This window comes from Mustela erminea, chromosome 7 (assembly GCF_009829155.1).
Source record: "Mustela erminea isolate mMusErm1 chromosome 7, mMusErm1.Pri, whole genome shotgun sequence".
In the NCBI taxonomy this organism is placed as follows: domain Eukaryota; kingdom Metazoa; phylum Chordata; class Mammalia; order Carnivora; family Mustelidae; genus Mustela; species Mustela erminea.
The window spans coordinates 110,272,388-110,295,444 of record NC_045620.1 but is presented as its reverse complement, the minus strand read 5'-3'; the positions used below and the strand labels follow the sequence as shown (position 1 = coordinate 110,295,444).

Here is a 23,057-nt window from a genome sequence, read left to right as displayed (position 1 = left end):
ATTTCCCTTCTCTATTAGAATTAACTGATGAGCCTAATGTCTTGCTGAATGTATATGCTTGGTCTAGGGGAACTGATTCTGGAGCTCCAGAATTCTGTGCCTCCTGTTCATCTAACTGCATGATTTTAGTGATTGATTCTTTCTTTGATATACAGAAATAATTAGCTACATTTCTAGGAGCAGCTCTTTAAAAAAGCACTGAAATGTTAGAAAGTCAATTAAAGTATTTTACCATAATTAAGAATGAAATTTTTAAAATTACTAAGGAAGAAAAGTCAAAAACATTTTACATTTAAATACCAAGAATCCTTGGAAGGTATGTAAAGTCCAGTAAATAGCTAAAAAAGGAAGCATACTATGCTCAAGAAGAGAAAATTCCTCAGTGAGCATTTACTAATATTTGAGAGAATTTTAAATTTACTAATCACCAGGAAAGACAAGGGCATTTTAAACTTGGTTTTTGATAATAATTAAACAACTTATAATCTAAGAAAAGACCAGATACATAAATAGAAAAATAAATATAAATCAATATTGAACATTTTTTAAAATGTAAAGGTGAAAATTACATTATTCTCCAATGAAAGTAACCTGCCACCAAGAAAAAAACTATTGTAAAACTATCAAAATGAATTGTCTTGCTATCAAATTAAACATAACATGTTTACATGTTTAAAGCAGCTGGATTTCTAGAAATATGTCATACACTGGCTAACTAGTTAGCTGGACATTTAAAAAGGTACAAATATATTTACATCTTTTATTTAACTATTTCAGTTGATATTATGTAGATATACAGACTGAGATGACCTGTGGAGTTTTTGTAAAAACCAGGTAAGTCTGGGGTAATTCATCCATAGGTGACTCCAATTCTAATGTACATCCATGGCTAAGAACCATTATAGCAAACGAACAAGAACTTCTCAACTGGAAAGGCCAGAATTGGAACCCTTGTATATGCTGGTGAGGGGAATGCAAACTGGTATAGCTATATGGAAAACAGTATGGATGTTTCTGAAAATTAAAAAAAGAGCTATCATATGATCGGTCCAACAATTCCACTTTTGGTTATTTATTCAAACGTACTGAAGCAGGGTCTCAAACAGATATTAGCGCTCCATGTTCGTTACAGTGTTTGATCACGATAGCCACGATGTGGAAACAATTCTAATGCCCATCTATGGATGAATGGATAAAGAAAATGTGGTATAAACACAGGATAGAATATTACTCAGCCTTAAAAAGAAAATCCTGCAATCTGTGACCACACCGATGAACACTGAAGACATTATTCTAAGTGGAATAAGTCAGTCACAGAAAGACCAACACTGTATGAATCTACACGTATGAGGAATCTAAAATAGTCAAAATTATGGAAGCATAGAATGCTGATTGCCAGGAGCTACGGGAAGGGGAAAATAGGGAGTTGCCAAGTAGCACGTATAAAATTTCAGTTATGCAAGATGAATAACTTCTAGAGATCCACTGTACATTATGCCTATAAATGAACAATACTGTATTACACATTGAGAAAATCTGTTAAGAGGGTACCTCTCGTGTTAAGTGCTCTTACAACAATTATAAAAAAAAGAAAAAGGAAAAAGTGCAGGAAAAGGCCGCCTTTTCAGTCATCTGTTAAAAAAATAGAACAGAGATGAAAACAGTCTCTCTTATCAGTTGTTTCCTCCTTACGGACATAAACTTTATTTATGATAGAAAAGGTCTTCTGCATCCTGAAGTATAATTATTTAATCTGATAATGAAGAAATCAGGAAGTAACATTTAGAGGGAAAATTCTAAAGTTTTACTTTTTTTTTTAAGATTTTTTTTTTTTAATTTTAGAGGGAGCAAGAGAGCAGGGGCTGGGGGTTCCCTCGGGAAAGGGAGACAGAGAATCCCAAGTGGACTTCCAGCTGAGCACGGAGCCCAACGTGGGGCTCCATCTCATGACCCAGAGATTATGACTGCCAGAATCAAGAGTCAGACGCTTTAATGACTGAGCCACCCAGGTGCCCCCCAAGTTTTACTTTTTAGAGGCTAAGAGAGAATAACATAAAATAACACAAGTGACTTGGAATGCTTACTTCTCTTTAGGAACAGCTTTCAAGTCTTTGTCCACATTCTTGCTTAGATTCTAGTCATTCCCTATGTCACTGGCCTCTTGTTCTGATAATTCCAGTATGATCTGTGGGAACCTCACATCACCCTTATAAAATATGAGTCAACTAATTACACTGTATTTACTCAGAAAAAAAATATGGCCAGTGTATAAAATGCCACTCAGTGGCGCCAACTGCGAAACTGCCCTGAGATGCTGGGTTGCGGGTATCACAGTGTAAGCAGCGCTGCTCACCCACTCCTCAAGTTATACATGTATAAAAATACAAACATAATATAAATACCCCCCCCCCAACATTTAAAGTCTCTAGAAATGGTCCTAAGGGCAGATGGCAAATGAAGAAACATCTCTTTAGGAAAATCTACAAAAATTCAGTGAGAAGGGCTAGAGTTTCTGGCATTTGAACCAAGCCCGCTCCCTCCTTCCTCTCAGAGAACCGCTGGCGGCAGAGGGCAAGAGTCTGCTCCAGACAGCGCTGCCGAGCACTCAGGCCTCCCTTCCCACCTAGCTCCCGCGGGAGCGGTTTCTTCTCTGGAGGAACACGACTTCCACGGTTCTCATCCAGTCGCCAGCTGCCCTGCGGCTGAGGCTAAATCCCTGCGGCGCGCCGCTGAGGAGTGGGGACTCCCTTCTTCTGCCGATCTCTGACCTGGAACCTAGGCTTTCACGGGAATGGGGCACACTGAGAATGCTGGGGAGATAGTCTTTCCCTGGTTCCTGAGGCCGCGGTTCCATGCCAGGAGAGGTGAGCAAAAAGGACCTCACACACCACCCCTAAACCCCACATTCAGCTGTTAGAGCAGGAACGTTTCAGAGAAGCTTGCCATCATCCTGAGCTCGAGAGGGCAGGCTCAAACAGCTTCTACTCTCTTGGCTCTTGCAACCAACTATGGGCAAGCTCAAACCTAAGGGTGCTCTGGAGAACAATGAAGGAAGCCCATAGGCCCACAGATGATCATTCTTTTGAGGTACGGTGAGAAGGTCGTGAGTAGCCTGAGGCCAAGCCACGCTGTCTGGGCAGTCACATCACTTCATCTCGTCGGGCAGGCATTTTACCATCTCACAGCATCACAAGGAGGGTGAGTACAGTACAGGAAGATATTTTGAGAGAGAGAAACCACATTCACATACTTTTGTTATATTGTTATAAATGTTCTATGTTGTTATTGTTAATCTCTTATCGTGCTTAATTTATAAATTAAATTTTATCATAGGTATGTATGTAGAGGAAAAAGACATAGTGTATGTAGGGTTCGGTACTATCCATGGTTTCAGGCATCCACCGGGGGCCTTGGAACAAATCCTCCAAGGGGAAGGATATAGGGGAACTACTGTATGACACATTCTTGGGGGGAAAAAAAAGGCAGGGAACAGTAACAGCCTGTGAGAAGGACACAGATTTAACAGAAAAAGATTTCAAAGCAGTGATTATGAATATGTTCACAGAATTAAAGAAAGCGTGATTTAAAAAGTACAAGAAGATAGGATGACAATGTGCAGCACAGAGTATCATAAAAGACACAGCAATGATAAAAGGAACCAAACAGAAACTCTGAAATTCAAAAATACAACAGTTAAAATAAAAAACTTACTTAAGCGGCTTAATAGTACATTTGAAGTGGCAGAAGAAATAATCAGTTAACTTGAAGATAAAGCTATTGTTCAAAGATGAAGGCAAAATAAAGACTTTCCCAGATAAACAAAAACAGAGAGTCTGTTGCTAGCAAACCCACCGTCAGAGAAATACTAAAGGAGGTTCTCTGGGCTGACAGCAAGGAACCCCAGATAGTAGCACAAACCCACAGAAACAAAGAACCCCGATAGCAGTAAATCTATGATTATGTAAGACACTGTAAGTGCATATCTTGTTCTTATTGCTTCTCTTAACTGATTTAAACACCAACCGTATAAAATAATGTGTACATAATGTAATGTTGGACCTGTAAGATATATATATATGTAATATATTGCCAATAACTACACAGAGGCTGTGGGTGAGAGCAAAGTATAATGGGCTAAGAAAGTAATAACAAATGGCAAAGCAACAACTGTTACAATAAATTATTAGATCTGCATCATTATTATGTGGAATACATATTACGATAATAACACAAAAAAGGGAGACAGGGAATACAGCTATATAGGAGGAACATTTCTATCTATCCCTGGAATTAAGCTAGTATAAATCTCAAGCAATTCCGATAAGATGTAGATGGTAAACTTTCAAGTGTTCACTAAACAAACCCTCAAAAAATCAATAATGAAATAAAAATGCTACATTAGAAAACTAGCCACTCAGTGCAAAAGAAAGGAACAGAGGAACAAAAAAAGAACTTGAGATGCATTCAAATAGAACTGCATTTAAAATCATAATAGCTGACTGCTACGAAATGTAAGAATGTCGGTGATACTTACTTCTCAAACCACAGAGTGAGATTCGTGGTATGCCGGATCATTTTTAGGAGATTAGGAGAATTAATTTCTTTGTCTTCTTTAGTCCACACACTTCCAACTAATTCTGATGGTTGTACAGCTCTAAAATCAAGACATAATTCTACATGATACTTTTCCCGCTAGGATGCTGTTTTATTAAGTAAATGAGGTAAATAAAACTAAACTCCCATCTAAGCCTTCTTTTAACTCCAACAGAAAGGTTTATGAAAACAAGGTATAACAAAAGTTTACAATTATGGGTATTTTTCTATAGATTAAAAAATATTTTTACGCATGTACCTGTGTACTTAATCACTTTATAATAACATTTTGCTTTTGGCCACATTGGGATTTTTTTTCATAGTATCTTTCCCAGCACTTATAAATATTATTTAATGAATTAGGGTGACAATGTAATTCGGGATGGTTCTTTTAAATAATGGTTTAAATAATCAGTTCGTTGAAGATACAGTAATCACTGCAATTCATAAATCTTTTTTTTTTCCCCCCTCTAAAGGAGCAGGGAAAACCCTATCACAGAAAAGTCTTGGTAAATAAATGAAATAAATAGATTCTTACATTAGTCTTTGGGAATAGTGAGGATCTTTGGAGTGGATGGAGATCTATAAATTTAGTTCTTTTCATTTAGTTATTACAAAAGCTTGTTTGCAATTCTGACTTCTAAATAGTCTCCATTTAAAATGAGAAATGGACTGAGACGGTAGTTATGTCAACGTAGAAAAACTAAAAAAGGCTATGACTGGCCATGACTTCAGTTCACAAATACAAGGGCAACAGCTAACTTATTGAGCCCGACCTTGCTTTGGGCAATGTGCTAAGCACTCTATATATATACTGACGATTTTCACTCTCACAACAGCCCGTTATAGGTACTATTATTAGCCCCATTTTAATCCCGAGGAAGCTAAGGGACAGAGAGTGATAAAAGTTAATTAAACAAAAAGGCTAAAGTTGCCCAAGGATACCAAGCCAGTGATTGGTAAAGCCGGGATCTGCAGTCAGCTTTGCCAGCGAGGAGTGACTACAGACAGACAGAAGCTGCAACTCCAGGCAGAGTGGGCAGATCAGGGAGTGAAAGAAGGGGAGACCTTCTGTGGATCAAGGCTGTATTACTACACACTTCATGTACCAGCTCATTTATGTCTTATCACATCCCTATAAGGCAAATACCAGTATTTCATTTAAAAAATTAATTCCTTTGAAATGATTTTTCAGCTTGAATGTAAAATTACATACCTATATAGATCTGATTCAAGTAAAGTGAGTTGTCGAGCAATTTCTATTGGGTGTAAGGTGAGCAGGTCAAAAGTCTCTATGTGCCCAGGCCTGCTTATATGCCACTCAACTGTGGGAGGTGAACTCTGAAATGTAATATTATGACCTGGTCCATTGTCTCTTGCAATTTTTTTCCTTTGGATTATTTTAGTGATGGATTCAACCCATTTTTTCATAGCTTTACCTGAAATACATTACATTTTAAATAACATTTAAATACTTTTCACTCAATATTTTATCCCTTTAAAATATTTTAACCCGCTGAGCCACCCAGGTGCCCCCCTTTTAAAATATTTTAAAATCAGACAAGTGATATTTAAATATATCTTTGCTATTACAAAGTTCAAATGATCAAAATAAAAAAATGGAAGTTCCCCTTTATCATTTCCCATTCCCTGTCCCAATCTCAGTCTTCTTCACATGGGTCACCATTGTTAATAGTCTGGTACATATTCTTCTATATCCTTTCAAAATAAAATTAGAAAGTAATTTATTCATAGATTTTTCACCTCTCTTGTTCTGAACTTCAGTTCAAAATATTATTTTATAATCTTCCATTAAAAAAAGATATTGCATGCATGGGATTCATAAGGACAGACGATACACATTCATTATTAATCTAATTAACACTGCATTTTATAAACCAAATGGCACCAGAGGATATTTCCTTCACATTAAGGTGCGTTTTTGATGTGGCTGTTTTGTACTATGCGTGAAAGTACTCTTATTCAACGCTTTATTTTCTGATTCTCATTTACAGCACACTGTGGAAATTAGAATCAAGTTTGTCTAGGACATTCTTAGACCTATACAATCATGGAATCTTTAAAACTCGAGGGGAAATTCTGACATCACTGAGTCTTGCTCTCTTCATGTTACTGATGAGGAAACCAGAGTCCAGAGAAACCAGAGTGGTTTTGCCTAAAGTCATGTATCTAGTGAGTGGCAGTGTTCATTCAGAACAGAACTGTTGTTTCTTGGCTCTCAATTCAATCTGCTCTGTGGCCTCTCTAATACAGGATCTAATCCCCTAACTGGGAACCACCTAGTCTCCAGCAGTGGTGTTCTGATGGCACACCAGTTCCTAATTATCCTCTGATACACATAGCTTCAGATAAGTAGAAAAACAGCATAAATCGAGACTTTTTCTATCCAATTCCAAAGTAACCACTAAGTTGATTTACTAAATGAAAATACATTGGGTCAACAGGATGATTACTGAGCAATTTGTAGGTCAACATGTTGTTTCATGAAAATTTTCAACTTTTTCAAACCGTTGTGCTGCCACCGTTCTAAACAACTCTTAACACGAACAATAAGGACGTCAGTTGATAGTCACCACATTGGCACTTTTATTACATATAAAACTAAGCACTTAAAAAAACCATACCTCTCACTGTTCCAATAAATTCTTCCATTCGCTGCAAAAGATCTGCATCCCTTTCAAAATCATAGAAGTGGTGCTCTACCCAATGCCGACATACATTTAATACTCTATGGCATTAACACAAAAGAATAACTGAATTACATGGGAACTCAGACATAGGTGTTTACCACGATGAACGGTATAAATTAAAACAGTAATTCTTTCCAAATTAAATGATTTTGTAAGTAGTGGCTTACCACTTTCAAGATTCTATGTTAATTAAGACTTATACAATAATTTCTGATAATTGCTCTTCACTTCACTCATTTTACTTGTTACCTCCTCCTTGGTTGGGAAAGGTCCTTATTTACTTCAACTCTGAAACAAAAGTTCACTACAGACTTCATCACTTCAGTTATTTCCTTACTGCTTACCGCAGCTGTACAGGCTGTATGTATTCTTTTCTAAACCTTTTTAGTTCTGCACTCAAGGGCTGATCTCCATTCTCTATAGCTATGCGATCAGCTTCTGTGGGCTCAGGCTCTGGAATTTCAAACCTAACATAAAACAGAACAAACTAATGAAAATACTAGTAATACCAGAGTATACAAACAGAAAACTACACACCTTTTCACTAGTCAGCACAATACAGAGAGAACTGTGAAAATTACTATGGATATACATACATATTAGTAAAAACAAGTAAGGCTTCTATAATATAAAGGTTAATGATCTTATTTTATTTTTTAAAAAAGAAATTAATACTTGCCGATATTAAAAAAATGAGAAACATAATAAAGGATAAAGAATACATGCAAAGTCTAAAAATAAATGTGATTATCAAGTATGGGACTGCTGTTCATTTTTGACTTGTGTAATCACTCTGAATCAGCTAACATAACACTTTTTAAGGGTAACTCTTAAAGAGTTGACTGTTCCTTGGGTGGCTGAAACACTTTTCTTAATTATGGTATTTGTTCACTTAATGTTAAGCTCCATTTTCTTCAACATGTGATATATTTGAAAAGTTCTATTTAGAACACCTAAATCATCAAAATTTAAATTTTCAGAAACTAAATTATATATTTTTATATGGTTCTTTAACTTGACTAATTCCATAAATTTGTAATTTCAAGTACTGGGCTTCCATGTGAAAAGAATGCTTATTTTTATACTTTAATAATCAAAACAAAAAGATTATAAAATAAATGGTCATTTAAGAGAAGTTATTTCTTTAAAAAGTACTCATGAACTACAATTCAAAGCTCCTACAATTTATTTCTGAGAAACACAGAATCTTAGCTCAATCTCTTAAAAAAAAAAAAATTAAACATTTTACATTAACAGACCTTTCTATTATAAGACTCAGTAGTTCTTGAGGTTTACAAAAGGATCTGTATGTTGTAAGAAATGTCCGAACAAAATTGGGATCTAAGAAGAAAAAAGGAAAATTATTTTATTAAAATCTTTGATACAGAATGATTAAAGCTATTAACATTTTCAAAAGAGATGAAATAATCTTAAAATTCCCAAAATCTTCTGACCACACAGAATGTTTTGGACTTTATAACAAACTGCTAGCTTGAGTGCTTCCTAAATTAGTGGCAAACTGTGGTTACTAAGATTCTGTATCAACTTACTTCTTGACCTCGGTACACTCTGAGGAGCTGAACTTAAGTCCTCATCGGTTGCAGGAATGCAAAGGGAAGAAAGAAAGGCAAAGAGCATGGAAACAAGCTCCCACCTGCTACCTGGATCTCAGAACATTTCAGTTGGTTTCTATCTCCCTCATGAAGAGAAAGGCCACAGCAATAACCCATTACTTTTTCTGACATCCAGACTAGTTTATCTAGGATCAGTTATCTAGATTCCTTTAAATCATGTTAACAGAGCATACAACCTGAAACTGGATCTTATAATGTGTAGCTTACATTAAATACAGTTTCTCAATGATTTTATTCGCTAGAGGTCTTAAAACTGCTAGAAGAAGCTTACGAATACCTGGAAGTTATTAAAACTACGAAACGTGTGAGAATGTGGATTTCGTTCTATTCACAACTTAATTCCTTATTTCAAGTAGTCCCGCTAAGAGTTCAGTCATAAGAGCAGGAGTCTCCAGCCCTTTCCGTGAGAGGGCCCACTTTTCATTCACATCTCCATGAAGTAAATCAGGAGGCTGCCTAAGTGTGATCACTTCCCCAGGCCTGGCCTTCTGCAGTCTTTCCTGGACAGTTTTCTCCCCCAAGTTGTGGAGAAAGACTGCTGTTTTTTCATCAGCACTAGAGACCAGGACTGTCATCTTCTGCATAAACGGGGAGAGACATCTTCCCATAATGAGGGACATAAACAAACAAACAAACAAACAAAAATCACTTCCTTCTGTAACTACAATTTCACCAAGGTCAACATTTAGTTGCAAGTTATTAAAAAGAAGGAGGGAAGAATTCATTAACCTTTTTATTGGGAGCATCCTTTTCCTATTTTTTACATTATGGACTGGTAAGCACTAATTTATTTTTTTGTTTGTTTGTAAAACTCTAAATATTCTTTAATCTCAAATTCATTTGAGAACTTGATAACAACAAGCTATAAAGTAATTGCACAAAGATAAGCTCTAATTGAATGATGAATTCATTGAGAGTAGCAAGTACCTTTATTTTTGTTAGGCTTCACACTGGATCCTTTGTGAGTACAGTGTCCTTTATTAGCGTAGGATTTCCCAAGATCAGAGTTAATTTGTTTGGAAAACTTCTACTTAGGCTGATTCTAAGAACCATGCTAAATTTAGCATAAAATAATGATAATAGATTAAACTCCCTCCCCCAAACCAAATGCATGGATTTGTCGCAGAAATCTATTCCTAATGTATTGGTTTACGTGGCAATCAAGATAATGAATTGGTTTAAATATCAGACAACCTTGGATGTCTACTGCTTTTCTGAATTAAAGAAAATTCACAGAATAAACACTTACTGGTTTTCAATGCCCCTCCCCTCCTTTACCTTCCAAGTCTAGCGGGTTACTGATAACAGTAATTTAAATATATACAATCCTTTAGTAATTTCCTCTCTGTTGGTATCTTATTGTTTCTTCAGTTACAGAGTTCCTCAAACGTTAAAGACTAATGTCTCATCCAGAAGAAAAGATTTTAGAACAGAAGGCTGTACGAGATTTTAAAAACAGAGATTTATATCGATTTCATCACAATCCTCCCTTTCAAGAATCTACTTGCTGTTCTGCAAATCTATTTGTCAGGTGAGGCTACTCAAAACATCACGTGTTTAGGAAGCAAAAGCAGTGGCCACGGTAGAGACGCTGAGCCAACACTGAGGGAGAGCGAGCCCAGGCCCTCAGCAGACAGTGTCTCAAGGATCCCTGAGCTGTATTCTCAATTTAGGCTGGCCTCTCCCCCAACCTTTTTTTTTTCTTTTTTAAGGAAAAGTTTATTTCAATAGTCTAAAAGTCTAAAATCAATATTCAGATCCATTGCTCCTCAGATGCCACCTAAGGTAGGCTGAAGAGTTTGGGCTATCAAAGGTACTTTAAAACTGAAAAACAGAATAAAAGCAAGTTCTAAATGAATTATTTTTTTAAGGAAACTGCCTGTTTTTAAAGGCAAATGACTTTAAAATGGTCTTTCCATCTTCAACCAAAACATCTGGTTTCAGTACCTTAGTAACAATGACAATGCTGGGAAAGTCATGATATGCCTCGGTGCCACTTAGGTCACAGGGGGATCATATCAACTGATCTCTGTTACGGAACGTTTTCAAAGCGCACTCACAGAATTTATTCCACAGGACTTCTGTGAAGTGAGTGGCGCTGATGTTTTTCCTTTCTACATCTGAGAGAAGGAACTAAGACTTATCCAAGGTCACACAGTCGAGTGGCAGAGATGGAACCAAAATCTAGATTGTGTGACTCCTAATTTTATGCTTTTTTCTACTGTCTCACATAAGCTCTCTGGATTAAAGGATGCCTTCAGGTTTCCACAGCTGTGACATAGAAATACAAAGAACAATTCCATGAGTTATGTAATCATTACAGAAACTTAAATAAATGATTAATTTGGAATGTAGCTGCAAACTGCTAATCCGGTTCAGGGCACTAGAGAGTCATTAAAAAATTAGCAGTCTAGTTGTGATTCCGTAATTAAGCCTTCTTCCAGACTGTAGGAAGTAGCAGCAGGACCTTCCTGTGCACTCTATGTAGAAGAGGCGTTTGTGAAGTGGGCAGTGAAATAAACACTCCCACAATCATCACTGTTGTACTAAATTCTAAAGTGACTCAACTTTTAAGTTGTTTTTAGCTTGATGAGAAATAAGAGCAGTCTTGCCAAAAAGAAAAAAACCAGCAAAAGCTAAAAATAAACCAAGAAAAATTGGCAAAAGTTTAAGGACTTTCAAAAAATATCTGACAGGCTGCATATATTCCCCGTCTTGTATTGATTTAGACTCCATTTGTAGTCTCAAGTGGTACACAAAACTGCTAATGAATTAAAAACTTAACATCTGTATTTGAGGACATCTCTGTATTTGAAATTTTATTTAAAAAAAAAAAAAAGGGTACATATTCCAGAAGCTACTTTTATCTCTCTTAATTTCCCCCCGTCATTGATTCTCACGTGTACTATGTCATGCTAACCCTTGGAAACCTGTATCTTACAGATGAGGTGAAGGACTAAGATAATTCAGTATTTTAAAAATACACACCAATAAGTACAGATTACATAGCTTTGTAAGAAAACAAAGCACTACCTACTTACATCTCGCAGGCAATGATAAAGGCTGAGTGTTACCCTCTCTGTTGGTTCTGAGGCAGCAGCTATCTACCTGTATTATAAAATGATGTTGCAGGGGCACCTGGGTGGTTCAGTGGGATAAGCCTCTGCCTTCAGCTCAGGTCATGATCTCAGGGTCCTGGAATCGAGCCCCACATCAGGCTCTCTGCTCAGTAAGGAACCTGCTTCCCCACCCCCGGCCACTCCCTGCCTCTCTGCCTACTTCTGATCTGTCAAATAAATGAATAAAATCTTTTAAAAAAATGATGTTGCAGAGACAGATGGAAGGCAAACACATAAAAATACAAAAGCTGGGTTGCTTTAGTTTTAGAACATGAGCGCAAATATTTGTGGAGAACATGAAAATTGGCTATTTTGAGAGTCTCTTTCTCTTTCTGTTTATTACTTGCTTATGGATGTAAATTCCACAAACCTCTTTCTCAACCATAACCCCATGTGAATTTCAGTATGAGCCATAGTAAAAGCTCTGTTGTGGTTTTTCTTCGTTATTATTTCTACCAGATTCTCAAATCCCTGCACTAAGGTTTTCGCCAAGCTCACTAGCTGCTCTGCTTCCTTCCCTCCATACAGTTTCTCTGTACCAGTAGCTGCCAACTCTCCCATCAAATCCCTGGTCCAGGTTACTTCGAACGGGAGCTGCAGTGACTTTTTTCTGCTGCCTTGTCTCCTTCACTTGAGAACTATTCTTTGATAATACTTCACTGCACAGTTCTTCAAAACCTTAGGAATTCAAAATATACCCATGTTAATATGCAGAAGACAGCACGCTAAATCTGAGGTGATAATTCAATCCTTTCTTCTTAGGTACCTATTTTGATTGACACTTGACATTTTATTTGGCAAGGTCAATGAAAATTTATGAAATATTTGTTACATGGAGTTATTTATGTCAAGAATGCCCCTCCCCCCACCATAGTGAACCGCTGTTAATCAGGATGTCTGTTCATGTGATAATTCTCCCTTTAATACAGCCATTTAAAAAGCCACAAGGAACAATAAGCTTCTCAACAAGGATTTATAAACAATCACTCTTGAATTCCTTAAAAAAGGAAACAGACGCTATGCTGACGCACAAACACTTAAAAAAAATTATCAGAGAGTTTAAAAATAGAACAGCACTGCCCTATAGATCAAAAATTGTTCAAAAGATTTTTTTTTTAAAGTTAAGACACCCAAACCGAACTTATATAGGCCGCAAACTCAAAAGAAAGCTAATGCAGGTTTTTGAGGATTTTCTGAGGGTGTAAAATAGCAATCAATACTTTAAAGAAAACTATCAACCGGCTTATGTTTTTTCAATATAATTTTCTAGAAAAGAGTACCACACACAGGATACACCTTTTTTCCACACTTCAATATGAAAAGCTTGTATTTGTACATAGTATCAGTTCTGAATTTTCCCTACCTCATGGTCACCTCATTTCTCTAAAGTAAGATTGTCAAACCAGATACACCATTACCAAACATTTCTTTACTCGTGTCGTTTTAAGTCTCAATAATTAATCTGTACTTTATTTCCTTCCGGTAACTCTGAAACAGAATTAAAATTCCTACTCTCATCTCTTTTTTATGAACCTTGCTTTGTGCTCCTCTTAAGGTAGGTAAGAAAGTCTCTTCGTATTCTTGCCAGATTCAGAATGATCTAACTAGACAGTGTCCCCTCTCCAGCATTTCAAATGGATTCCAAAGTTCTGATGCAGTGAGCAAATTAGTCTATGTCCAGAAATACTGGATCTCAGAGATAAGCTATAAATCAGATTCCACGTAAGACCCTGGTGTAGTCTTTTAAGCGACAATTAAGCATTTTCTAATTTACCTAAATTTAACTTTTTCTCCCAGAAAGCTTTCCTTTACAGAGCAAACATCACCAGTAAACTGGGTTTTGTTAAAAAGTAAAATTATGATGCGCAATATCTAACTGTATACTAAAATCTATGCATTAAAATGGAAGTTTATCTATAGCCAGAGATTATTATTTATTTCAATAAGAGGAAAAAAAATTAGTCTGCTTACATCTTCATAGTAAACTTGTGTTTGTCCAATAAGGAAAAAGCCACTTATATTACTGGCAATTCAAACCAACCAAGAAGTTCTCTTTATTTTTATTATTTGATATCTATAATAAAAATGTATTTTAATACTGAAAAAATTTGTCTTACATGAGTCACTGTAACATGGTAAAAAATACAGTATGTTAAGAATCAAGAAACCTAAGTTTTAGTCTTCATTCTGCAATTAATTGGTATGACTTCTGGAAAATCATGTAACTTTCAGGGGCTTTGGGTTTTTGTGTATTAGTGAGAGATTGGTCATCTTGTCTAACACTGCAATTCTATAGCTCTGCTTCAAAATTACTGTTAAAAACACCTGAGGGATCAAGTTGGCTAAAGCCATAGTGAAGTCTGAATTAAGTAAGGTTAAACCAGTTTTTCTTCTGGGGTGTTTTGTTTTGTTTTGTTTTGTTTTTTGTTTGTTTTTTTGGACAATTTCTGAACAATCCAGAACCTAGAAAATGGTCTGTAAGTGGTGCTTAATGGATATTAAATTTTCTCATATATTACAGCCAATGTCTTTTATTAAAATTCTGTATAATAAAAATGTGCAAGTTAAATTTTAGCCTTTATTTCAGCCCATTTTGCACTGAATGTTCTCTCCATAAAAATATCTACCAACTAAACCTCTCGCCCACCTCTGCAAAATAGCAGACCAATAATTCTAAAAACAAATGGTAACTTGATCTCTTATTATTGTAGTGAGGACTCAAGAGTACTTTTGAGCTGAAAGAGACCTTAAAAAATAATTGCTTTCATGTTTACGAGTTCATAGACATCTACTGAAAACACATCCCATATTGCCAGTAACATGTTTGTGACAGACCTTATAGAAGAGCTCAAATAAACTAGTAATTAATATTAATTTGTAGGTATTGTGAACCACAACTCAAGAAAATTGCTTGTGTATGCCAGTTACACCAGTAATATACCTTCATGTCCTATGTTAAAATATCCAATTAAGCCTCAAAAGAAGAAAGAAAAGAAAAATGCAAAAAAAAACAAGAAAAACTTGGCCACATTTGTAGTCAACACTGGCATTTTATTCCTCAAGAAATTAATGAAAGGAATTTTTGAAAAACTTTAATTTCTTAAAAAAGTAAAGCAATCTTGTCAATTTAAATGTGAAACACTTTGCAAAGTGTTACAAATCTAGAAATTTCAGTGTTTTATACTAACTAGAAATAAAACCATTTAAAATACGATTCTATTCAAAAGCTAAAAGTTAAATACAAATAAGAGGAACTATCAAAAGTAATTAGTAAGACAGCACAGCAAAAGTACTATGTCTACACACTAGGCTAGCATCATGCATGTCAAGGAGAGAAACTTCAGATACCCTAGAAAAACTTTCAGCTATGCTTGTTCAAGTTTTGTTTTAAAGTGTCCTCATTCAAAAAATAAATAAAAAGCACAGTTCCCAGAAAATATTTAATTGTAATTCTGCAACTGCTTACTAATGATGTTAGTTCTATGAAATGTAGCAGTCTAAAAAAAAAATTATCATCAACAATCAAGTTTTACAGAAACAATTATATTAAAAAATTTGGAATCTGAAAATGTTTTCCAACTCCAGTACCACTGAGGTCTGATAGTAAACACTAGTTGAGTCTTTAGCACTTTTCTACTTACACTGCTCTACAGGAAAGAAACAAAACAAAATAGTACAACTTTTGTCTTAGGTAGATAAAAATCCAAGGATTAATTTTACTTTAAACAGTCTTTTCCACACTTCAACATGAAAATTATTCCATAGTTTTCATATTGAAGAACTCAAAACAAAGGTATTTAAAATCAAAGGATGAATGGTTTAGAGTGCTTATGCTAAAGAAATCAGGGAATCTTGTAAGAGCCTTAAAAATCAGAATGTGGCAAGAAGAGCAATCTGAGCTTATAGAACATTAAAAATTCCTTTAAAAAGCAAAGAAATAAATATTTTGCAACCGTAATTTTCGAGTAACTTAATGAACATCTTTGTAGTTGTATTCTAGATCTTAAAGAGTATACAGAAGTTGATGAAGATCACAAAATAGATTGGTCATATTAATATAAATGGTATTTCTTGAAAAGTTTCATATGTAAAAAAGATACCAGAATAATCGTTTTCTTTTTCATGAAAAATCCTAGGCAGCTTATTTAACTTTCCCATGCTTAGTTTTTTTCATTTTTGAGTCAGTAAAATGAATACACTGACTGCATACGTTTCTAGGTGAAAAATCAACAGAAAAATTGGAATCCCAGGCTAGTCTTCTTTCACTATCTTCAACATGTGTCAGCTCCTGCCTGCTACTACCAAATGGAATCTGTTTAGAGAACCCAAAATGCTTTTAATAGCCTACAAAAAACACTAATATTTCACTATGGAAAAGGCTATCAAAAGAACCACCAATTAGAGGCCAAATAAAAATTAAAAAACAAAACAAAATCCTGGCTTACTTATTACAGAGACATGTGGAGATCATGAGATATTATATTCATAAAAGTGCTTTGGTATCACTGATAAAAATATTCTAACTTGATTTCACTCTTTTGAAGGAGGCCCTGATAGTTTCCAGGCCATTTAAGTAGTTCTGACTGGACATGTAATAAGTTGAATATATCAACATTATCAAAAGTTATTCATCTTTCTTACAGTGGATCTTTAAAAGTTTAATTTAACTGGTGCCAGAACACCTTCCAGAGAGAACTGAGAACCTATTTAGAGGACTTTAAATAAATGAAAACACAAAACACTAAAAAAAAAAAAACCCTCCCTCAGAAACACACATCTTCTAGAAACAGGAATAAATTTAAGCAGGAAGTATAGGGATGGAGGTTAACTTTCACATTCGACTACTTAGAGCAGCATTTATGTTTTAAGAGTTATGTTTTGAGTTAATATCTCTTTATAATTAAAAACACTCTTTGAAAGTAAGTTTACGTTTATGTTTACAAGGAGTTTTTACAGGTCGTAGTTCATCTATTCTTTCCAAGTCTGAGGTTGCTGTTGTGATGCTCATTTTTGAGATGGAAACTGAGGTTCTGGGACCTGAAGGAACTGTGATAGAGTGAGCATGGAAATCCAGATTTGGTGCTCTTTCAACTATACCATACGCTACAGTTTACAATTTCCAATCTTTCCATTGTGTAGGAAAGTTGAAGGTCGAGGAACACTGGATTATCATGGGTGACTTTCTAGAAGAAATAAAATTACTTTAAAAAAAGAATCCTTATGTTTGTTTCTTAACTCTCAAAAATTACATTTGATTTGGTCTCTACTAATCTTCCTAGGTAGTCTGGACATGTTTGTCTCTAAAAACTGCCCTGCTGAGGTAAAATTGTTTTCTTAAATGACATCGGTTGTAAAGTGCAAAAAAACCTGAAACCTTTAATGACTTTCAGGATTGCTAAATTTAACTAAGTTTTAGGAACAGAAATTAGGAAAAAACAATGCTGTGCATATTTGTACTACAGCACAATTTTGGTGATGAATGTACACTAAAATTTTTAATGACTTTATAATCTCAGTAATGGAAAGAGAAGAAAGAAAAAAGAAAAAGAGGTAAAGGTCGTCAGACCCTAATGATGATGATTTAGCACTACTTTTAGTTTTGTTTCCACCACTAATTGGATAAATTTAGCCAAGTGATTTTATATTCCCATTTGTAATTCTGGTTATAAAGTTAAAAATAATATGTGAATGTGGTAGCAAAAGTATAAATGGCAGTATTTTTAGGCAAAGGAAAATGAACTCGAAATAATGCAGAAGATCTTTTGTTGTTAGTCTGCTTTCTATTTTAGGCACAGTGACTTGTGCAGCAAAGAAAATCAGCTGGAAGCAGGAAAATAAAAGTGACAGGCCACTTTTTATTCCTTACCTGCATACATATGGTATGTGAGCCTCTCTATTAGCTTAATAACAGTTCCTGCTTTGATAATTGGAATTCCAGCCTTGGGCTGCATGTTTTCTTCAAATATTATATTCTCTTCAGAGTCAGGCTCTGCAAATCTATAAACATCGGCACTAGGGAGCCTCATCTGCTCCTCCTTCTCTTCCTGCAGCATCGTCACATCAAGCATCCTCTCCAGCGTACTCCGGTATTGTAAAGATATCAAGGCTGCCATCCAATTGTTTTTCTCTTCAGCTGACTTGGCAGAAAATATAACACTATTTTCATCTTTTAAAATTATTTCAAAAGCATGCTTGTACTCACTGGTGTCATCTTTGTCATTAATTTGTACCTTTCTCATGAAAAACTTTTCTTTAAGACGGTATTCTGCATTGCTAGCACCAGGAAGTCTTGGCTGCCCATGATTTGATTTACAGCAAATCATTAAGCCATCAAAGAGAAATATGTGTCTCTCATGTTTGGCTCCTACACGTGTAAGAGTTCCTTCCATTATAAATTCATTGCAACACTGTCCAATGTCTTTTCCCTCCCAACCATCAATATTCTTTTGAATCTCGTTCATTTTCTTGATTGCTAGTTGTTTCCCCTTCATTTGCTGACTATAAAACCGACATGCAGATTCACTGGGATAAAGGAAAAAACATTATTAGTACACAGACGACAGACAATCTAAGAATTCATGTAAATAAAGGACAATGGAAAAGTACATTTTAAAAAGTTGCACTGAGAAGGTTTTCACTAATTCTCCAAATATATTAGTGTTACAAAACTGTACCATTTTAGGAACTAAAGCAACACAGTAGAGACTTTTTTAGTGCTCTAAAAAGAAACAAGGACTACTGACGAAATTCTACTCTATAAACTTAGCTAGGTAATGATTATTTCTACCTTGGCTACTAAATATTTAGAATGACATATATTAAAAAGTAGCCCAATATGGTGAAAAAAATAATTTAAGAGACTTAAAAAATTATTTAGAAATGTTTAAGTGGACAAGACCTAGAGCTAACAAACATGCACATATTATAATTAAGAAAGTGGAAGCAATGTTATCTGAATTAATACCTCAAGTTACATAATCCCTAAAATAAAGGACACTACCAATTTTACTTTGACAGAACGATGATGTTGACATAAATCTACTCAAGACATTTTTCTCTGTCTCTCCTTTAGCTTACCAGTTGACTCTCAGGAGGTCTTGTCTGGGAGTATGCAAGGAAAATGCACAAATATGAAAGGTTTTTCAAACAATAACAAATTCTCTTGGCTTTGATGTCACTTCCTCTGAAAGACCAAGCTTGTCACTAAAACTATTTTCTTCATTGTTTACTTGAGGAGGGAACTGGGATCCCTGAATTTACACCAGAATATTCAGAGTGAAAGGGAAGATTATTAAAAAAGTAAAAATATTCACCTCAATCTTCGTTTTGCAAGACTTTTAGAACATATTTTTTCCATACCACTCTGAACATTAAGCAAAGCTGTTATTGCTTGTTTCAAACATTCCTTGTCTTCTTGATCTTCACTCTTTTCTTCTAACTGCTGCAAAGGCAAAATGACAAATCTGAACCCGCAGGACAGTTGTGGATGAAAAGAACAGGAGCTCATTTTATTCAAGAATGAAAGTAACAGTAATTCAAATCTTTCTGCAACAATAAAATTTTTAAACATGTCATAAAATATATTCTTTCAAAAAAGTGTTTTCTTCTTTAGGTATTATTTTCTGTATTAACATACAACCGAGTGTTCCACATTAAAAAAAAAAAAAAAAAAGAGCAGAAGCAGTGTTAAAAGATGTCACAGCTTGTGACAGCCTGTAATGTGCAGTTTCTCAGAAGCATTTGTCTGAAAACAGATGAGGGACATAAATTATCTTCTTAAGGATTCGCCCAGCAGTAAGCACACAGAGGAGATGTTTTTTCTCAAGCGTGGAATTTGGTCTTAGGTTTCTGATTCCAACACTATCATAGCAACAGGATGATTCCAAAGACAAATACACAGAGAAAGATGGAGTATAGTGGAGAGGAACTTAGACACAAAACCTAGAACCAAATTTTGCCTCTACTTCTGTGTGACACTGGGGCAGATTATCTGACTTCTGAGTTTCATTTTTCCCAGCTATCAAATGAGGCTTGTAAAAAGCCTGCCCTGCCTACCTAATGGGGTTCTTATTAAAAATCAAAGCACGTTATAATGTACAGAGTAAGTCTAAGTTGTTTTCTTCGTAGTTCTACTACAGGTTTAACGTTTAGTATCATGAACTTTGTCAGCATTCACACGTTAAGATTTTGAGCAAAACCAGAAGTGTACATATTAGTGAAACTCAAGCACATTTTCTTTTAGTGGCAAATATACTATATATGCTAGACAGAAAGTCTGTACTTAGTAAGGACTGGGTCATCAATAAACACCAATTATCAATATAACAGGTGACTATAATTCAAGCAAGTAGTTAACTGAGGTATGAGTTATAATAGATGATAAGAATTCTGTCAACTTCTCAACCTGTTTCTGGCTACCAAAAAGAAAATGTTAATAAATAACATGTATCAGTAGTTTTCATGCAACATTTAAGAACACTTATTCTCTATCATAAAAGAAAAGATGTGAGAAGTAAAACCATAAAATATTCAAAGTAATTTGCAAAGGTTTACTTTTCAATGAGCGTAATTATTATTACTTTAAGGATTTATAGTTGAGATATTCCTTAAAGATCAACAACACATTCATTTTCATTTCAGCTGATAAAGATCAGTTATACAAACATACACATACTGATGACTTGTGAAAAGTAGACATACTTCTTACTCAAAGCCTCAACCATTTTTATAAAAATAATTTGCTTAAAATATCATAAATGCTCAGGTATTCCAGAAGAAGTAAATACCATATTGTGATATCTATTTAATGCTCAGTTTTATCATCCAAATTTTAGATACTAAAACCTCACCATACTTTCAACAAAAAGGACCATCTGCACTTTGTAGTCTCAATTGTGTTAACTGTGTTTCAAGATAATCTCCCAGAAAGGGGGAAAAATATTTTTTTCTCAAAGGATAAAAAAAACTTTTATATATATAAAAAAAATATGAGATATCATTTACTCATTAGTTTTGCTCTTCACTATGGCCAGCTAGATTAAAGGAAGTCAATGACCAACTATTCATAAAAAGGAAGCTATTAGGTTTTTACTTAATGGATATTACGGATAGGCTGAAGGCTGGGCTTTGGGCATTCTCTCAAAACACTCTCCATTCCTATCATTCTAGAACTACTTGCATCTCATATGGCAGAATTTCGGGTGACAAAACCTAACCATTAACCTTACTGAGTTTAGGCTTCCAATGCAACAATCTCACACTGAAAGCAACGTTCATTAAGAAAGGGCAAAACTGTATGTGGTGTACCAAAAGCACCACTAAAAACTATTTCACTGAGTTCTTTCAGAATGTAATTCCTCCAGAGTCAGTAGAACATAAGGTAAGTTTTTAGTCTTAACGAGCTGGCACCAAGAGGTGGCAGAATACTGAATCCTTCATATTTATCCTTTTATTTTTTTATATTAATTCAGGCAAACATACCTAACATCACACAAAAACCCACAGTTTTAGCACATGTAAAAAGAGCATGAAAGTAACCAATCCACTGAGACACACATTTGATTTTCTATTCTAAAAATGTTTAAAGCTTTTGGTCATTTATCTACTATTTAACTATAACATTTCACATATAGAATATACCAGTATCTTGAAAGTATTGTTAATACACTTTAAACCCACAAACCCAAAGTCTATGTCAAACCCGTAAGACTCTACTAATGGAGTAATTTTTAAATGCAATTTTTACCTTCATAGCATTACCTGAGCATCTAAAATAAATTTCAATGTAATTAATGACCTTTCTCATAAGCACTTTTGCTTAACGTAGCTGATATAAACCAGGCACTGGTGCTGAATAATTGAAGCTAACTGCCATGAAAGCGGTGGCTCGTTGTTGCTACAGAAACAAAGCAGTGGCAAAGAGTTTACCTAATTCACAACATATAAGGGCTTCCTTTTGTTTAAAAAACACAAAACCTTTGAATTCATGTTTTTATTTCTAGAAATTAATTTTTCCAACATGAGATTCTATAAAATGAAGAAACTGCCATGCACTTGATGGTGGTGACAGGCAAAACCCAAGATTTCTCAGTTCAAGAACCTTTTCAATACACTACCTAAAAAACTGATATAACTTAGAAATGCCTATTAAAAAAATACTTAACAAATAAAACCTATTCCATTCAAATAGGTACATTGCAATGCACAGGATGACAAAATATATAATCAAGAAATATATAATTGTCTAATGTTTGGGACATGGAATAAACATTTGTTTTTATCTTAAATATTGTGTGTGTGCATATATATATGCACACACATATATAAAGAACTTATCACAGAATGGGAAAACACAAGCAAAGATGGGGATTGTGTTTTGACCACGGAATGGTTACCTATATACTCTTTGATAAAATGCTAAGAACAGATTACAAAGTAGAAAATACATGGTCAACTGGTAAATTTAATTTACTAGTCCTATAAACAAATGTATGCAATACTACCCAAATTATTCCAGAAACCAACGAATTAAGCCAACTGTTCCTGACTCTTTGCTATCTCACAATTTACACATCCCTTTAAAGGCTGAGCACAAGAAAGGCAATAATCCTCAACTATTCTTTTACAGTAGCAGCACAACTAGAAAGAATGGGTGGAAAAAGATGCAATTCATAACTAAAATGACATTTAGAGATTGCAGACTTCAATTACTCATGCTATTTAAGTTAAAAAGTACACTTCATAATCAGTTCCTTTCCCCTCAAAAGTTGTTTTATCAGTAGTGACTTTATATATACAGATAATTTTTTAAAAATACACAAAATTTCAACCAGTAAGTGATGTTATATTAACAAAATTTGATCTTCTTTTATTTAATCAGCCTAAACCCTCATTTTCCCCCAAGGGAAATGGAATAAATAGTGTAAATTCGTAGTATAAACAGTATAAACTTACAGTACAAATAGTACAGCTTTTCCATTATTGTAAATCATATAATACCT

At 34.8% G+C, this 23,057-nt stretch overlaps 2 protein-coding genes across 3 annotated transcripts in view; one reads left to right on the top strand and one right to left on the bottom strand.

The window, feature by feature from the left end:
- ARHGEF33 (Rho guanine nucleotide exchange factor 33) overlaps positions 1-12,116 on the top strand; it is a 121,325-nt gene extending 109,209 nt beyond the window's left edge. The window contains exon 19 of the mRNA XM_032352901.1: positions 10,310-12,116. Coding sequence (XP_032208792.1) covers positions 10,310-10,391 — 82 coding nt within the window. The 3' untranslated portion in view covers positions 10,392-12,116. The remainder of the gene's footprint in view (positions 1-10,309) is intronic.
- The window catches only part of SOS1 (SOS Ras/Rac guanine nucleotide exchange factor 1), a 144,961-nt gene that overhangs the window by 24,838 nt on the left and 97,066 nt on the right, over positions 1-23,057 (bottom strand). For both annotated transcript variants that reach the window (XM_032352895.1, XM_032352896.1), the window contains exons 9-15: positions 19,371-19,498; positions 17,924-18,579; positions 8,564-8,645; positions 7,649-7,771; positions 7,239-7,342; positions 5,810-6,032; positions 4,535-4,654 (exon numbers count right to left, since the gene is read on the bottom strand). In XM_032352895.1, the coding sequence (XP_032208786.1) occupies positions 4,535-4,654; positions 5,810-6,032; positions 7,239-7,342; positions 7,649-7,771; positions 8,564-8,645; positions 17,924-18,579; positions 19,371-19,498 (1,436 nt within the window). The remainder of the gene's footprint in view (positions 1-4,534; positions 4,655-5,809; positions 6,033-7,238; positions 7,343-7,648; positions 7,772-8,563; positions 8,646-17,923; positions 18,580-19,370; positions 19,499-23,057) is intronic.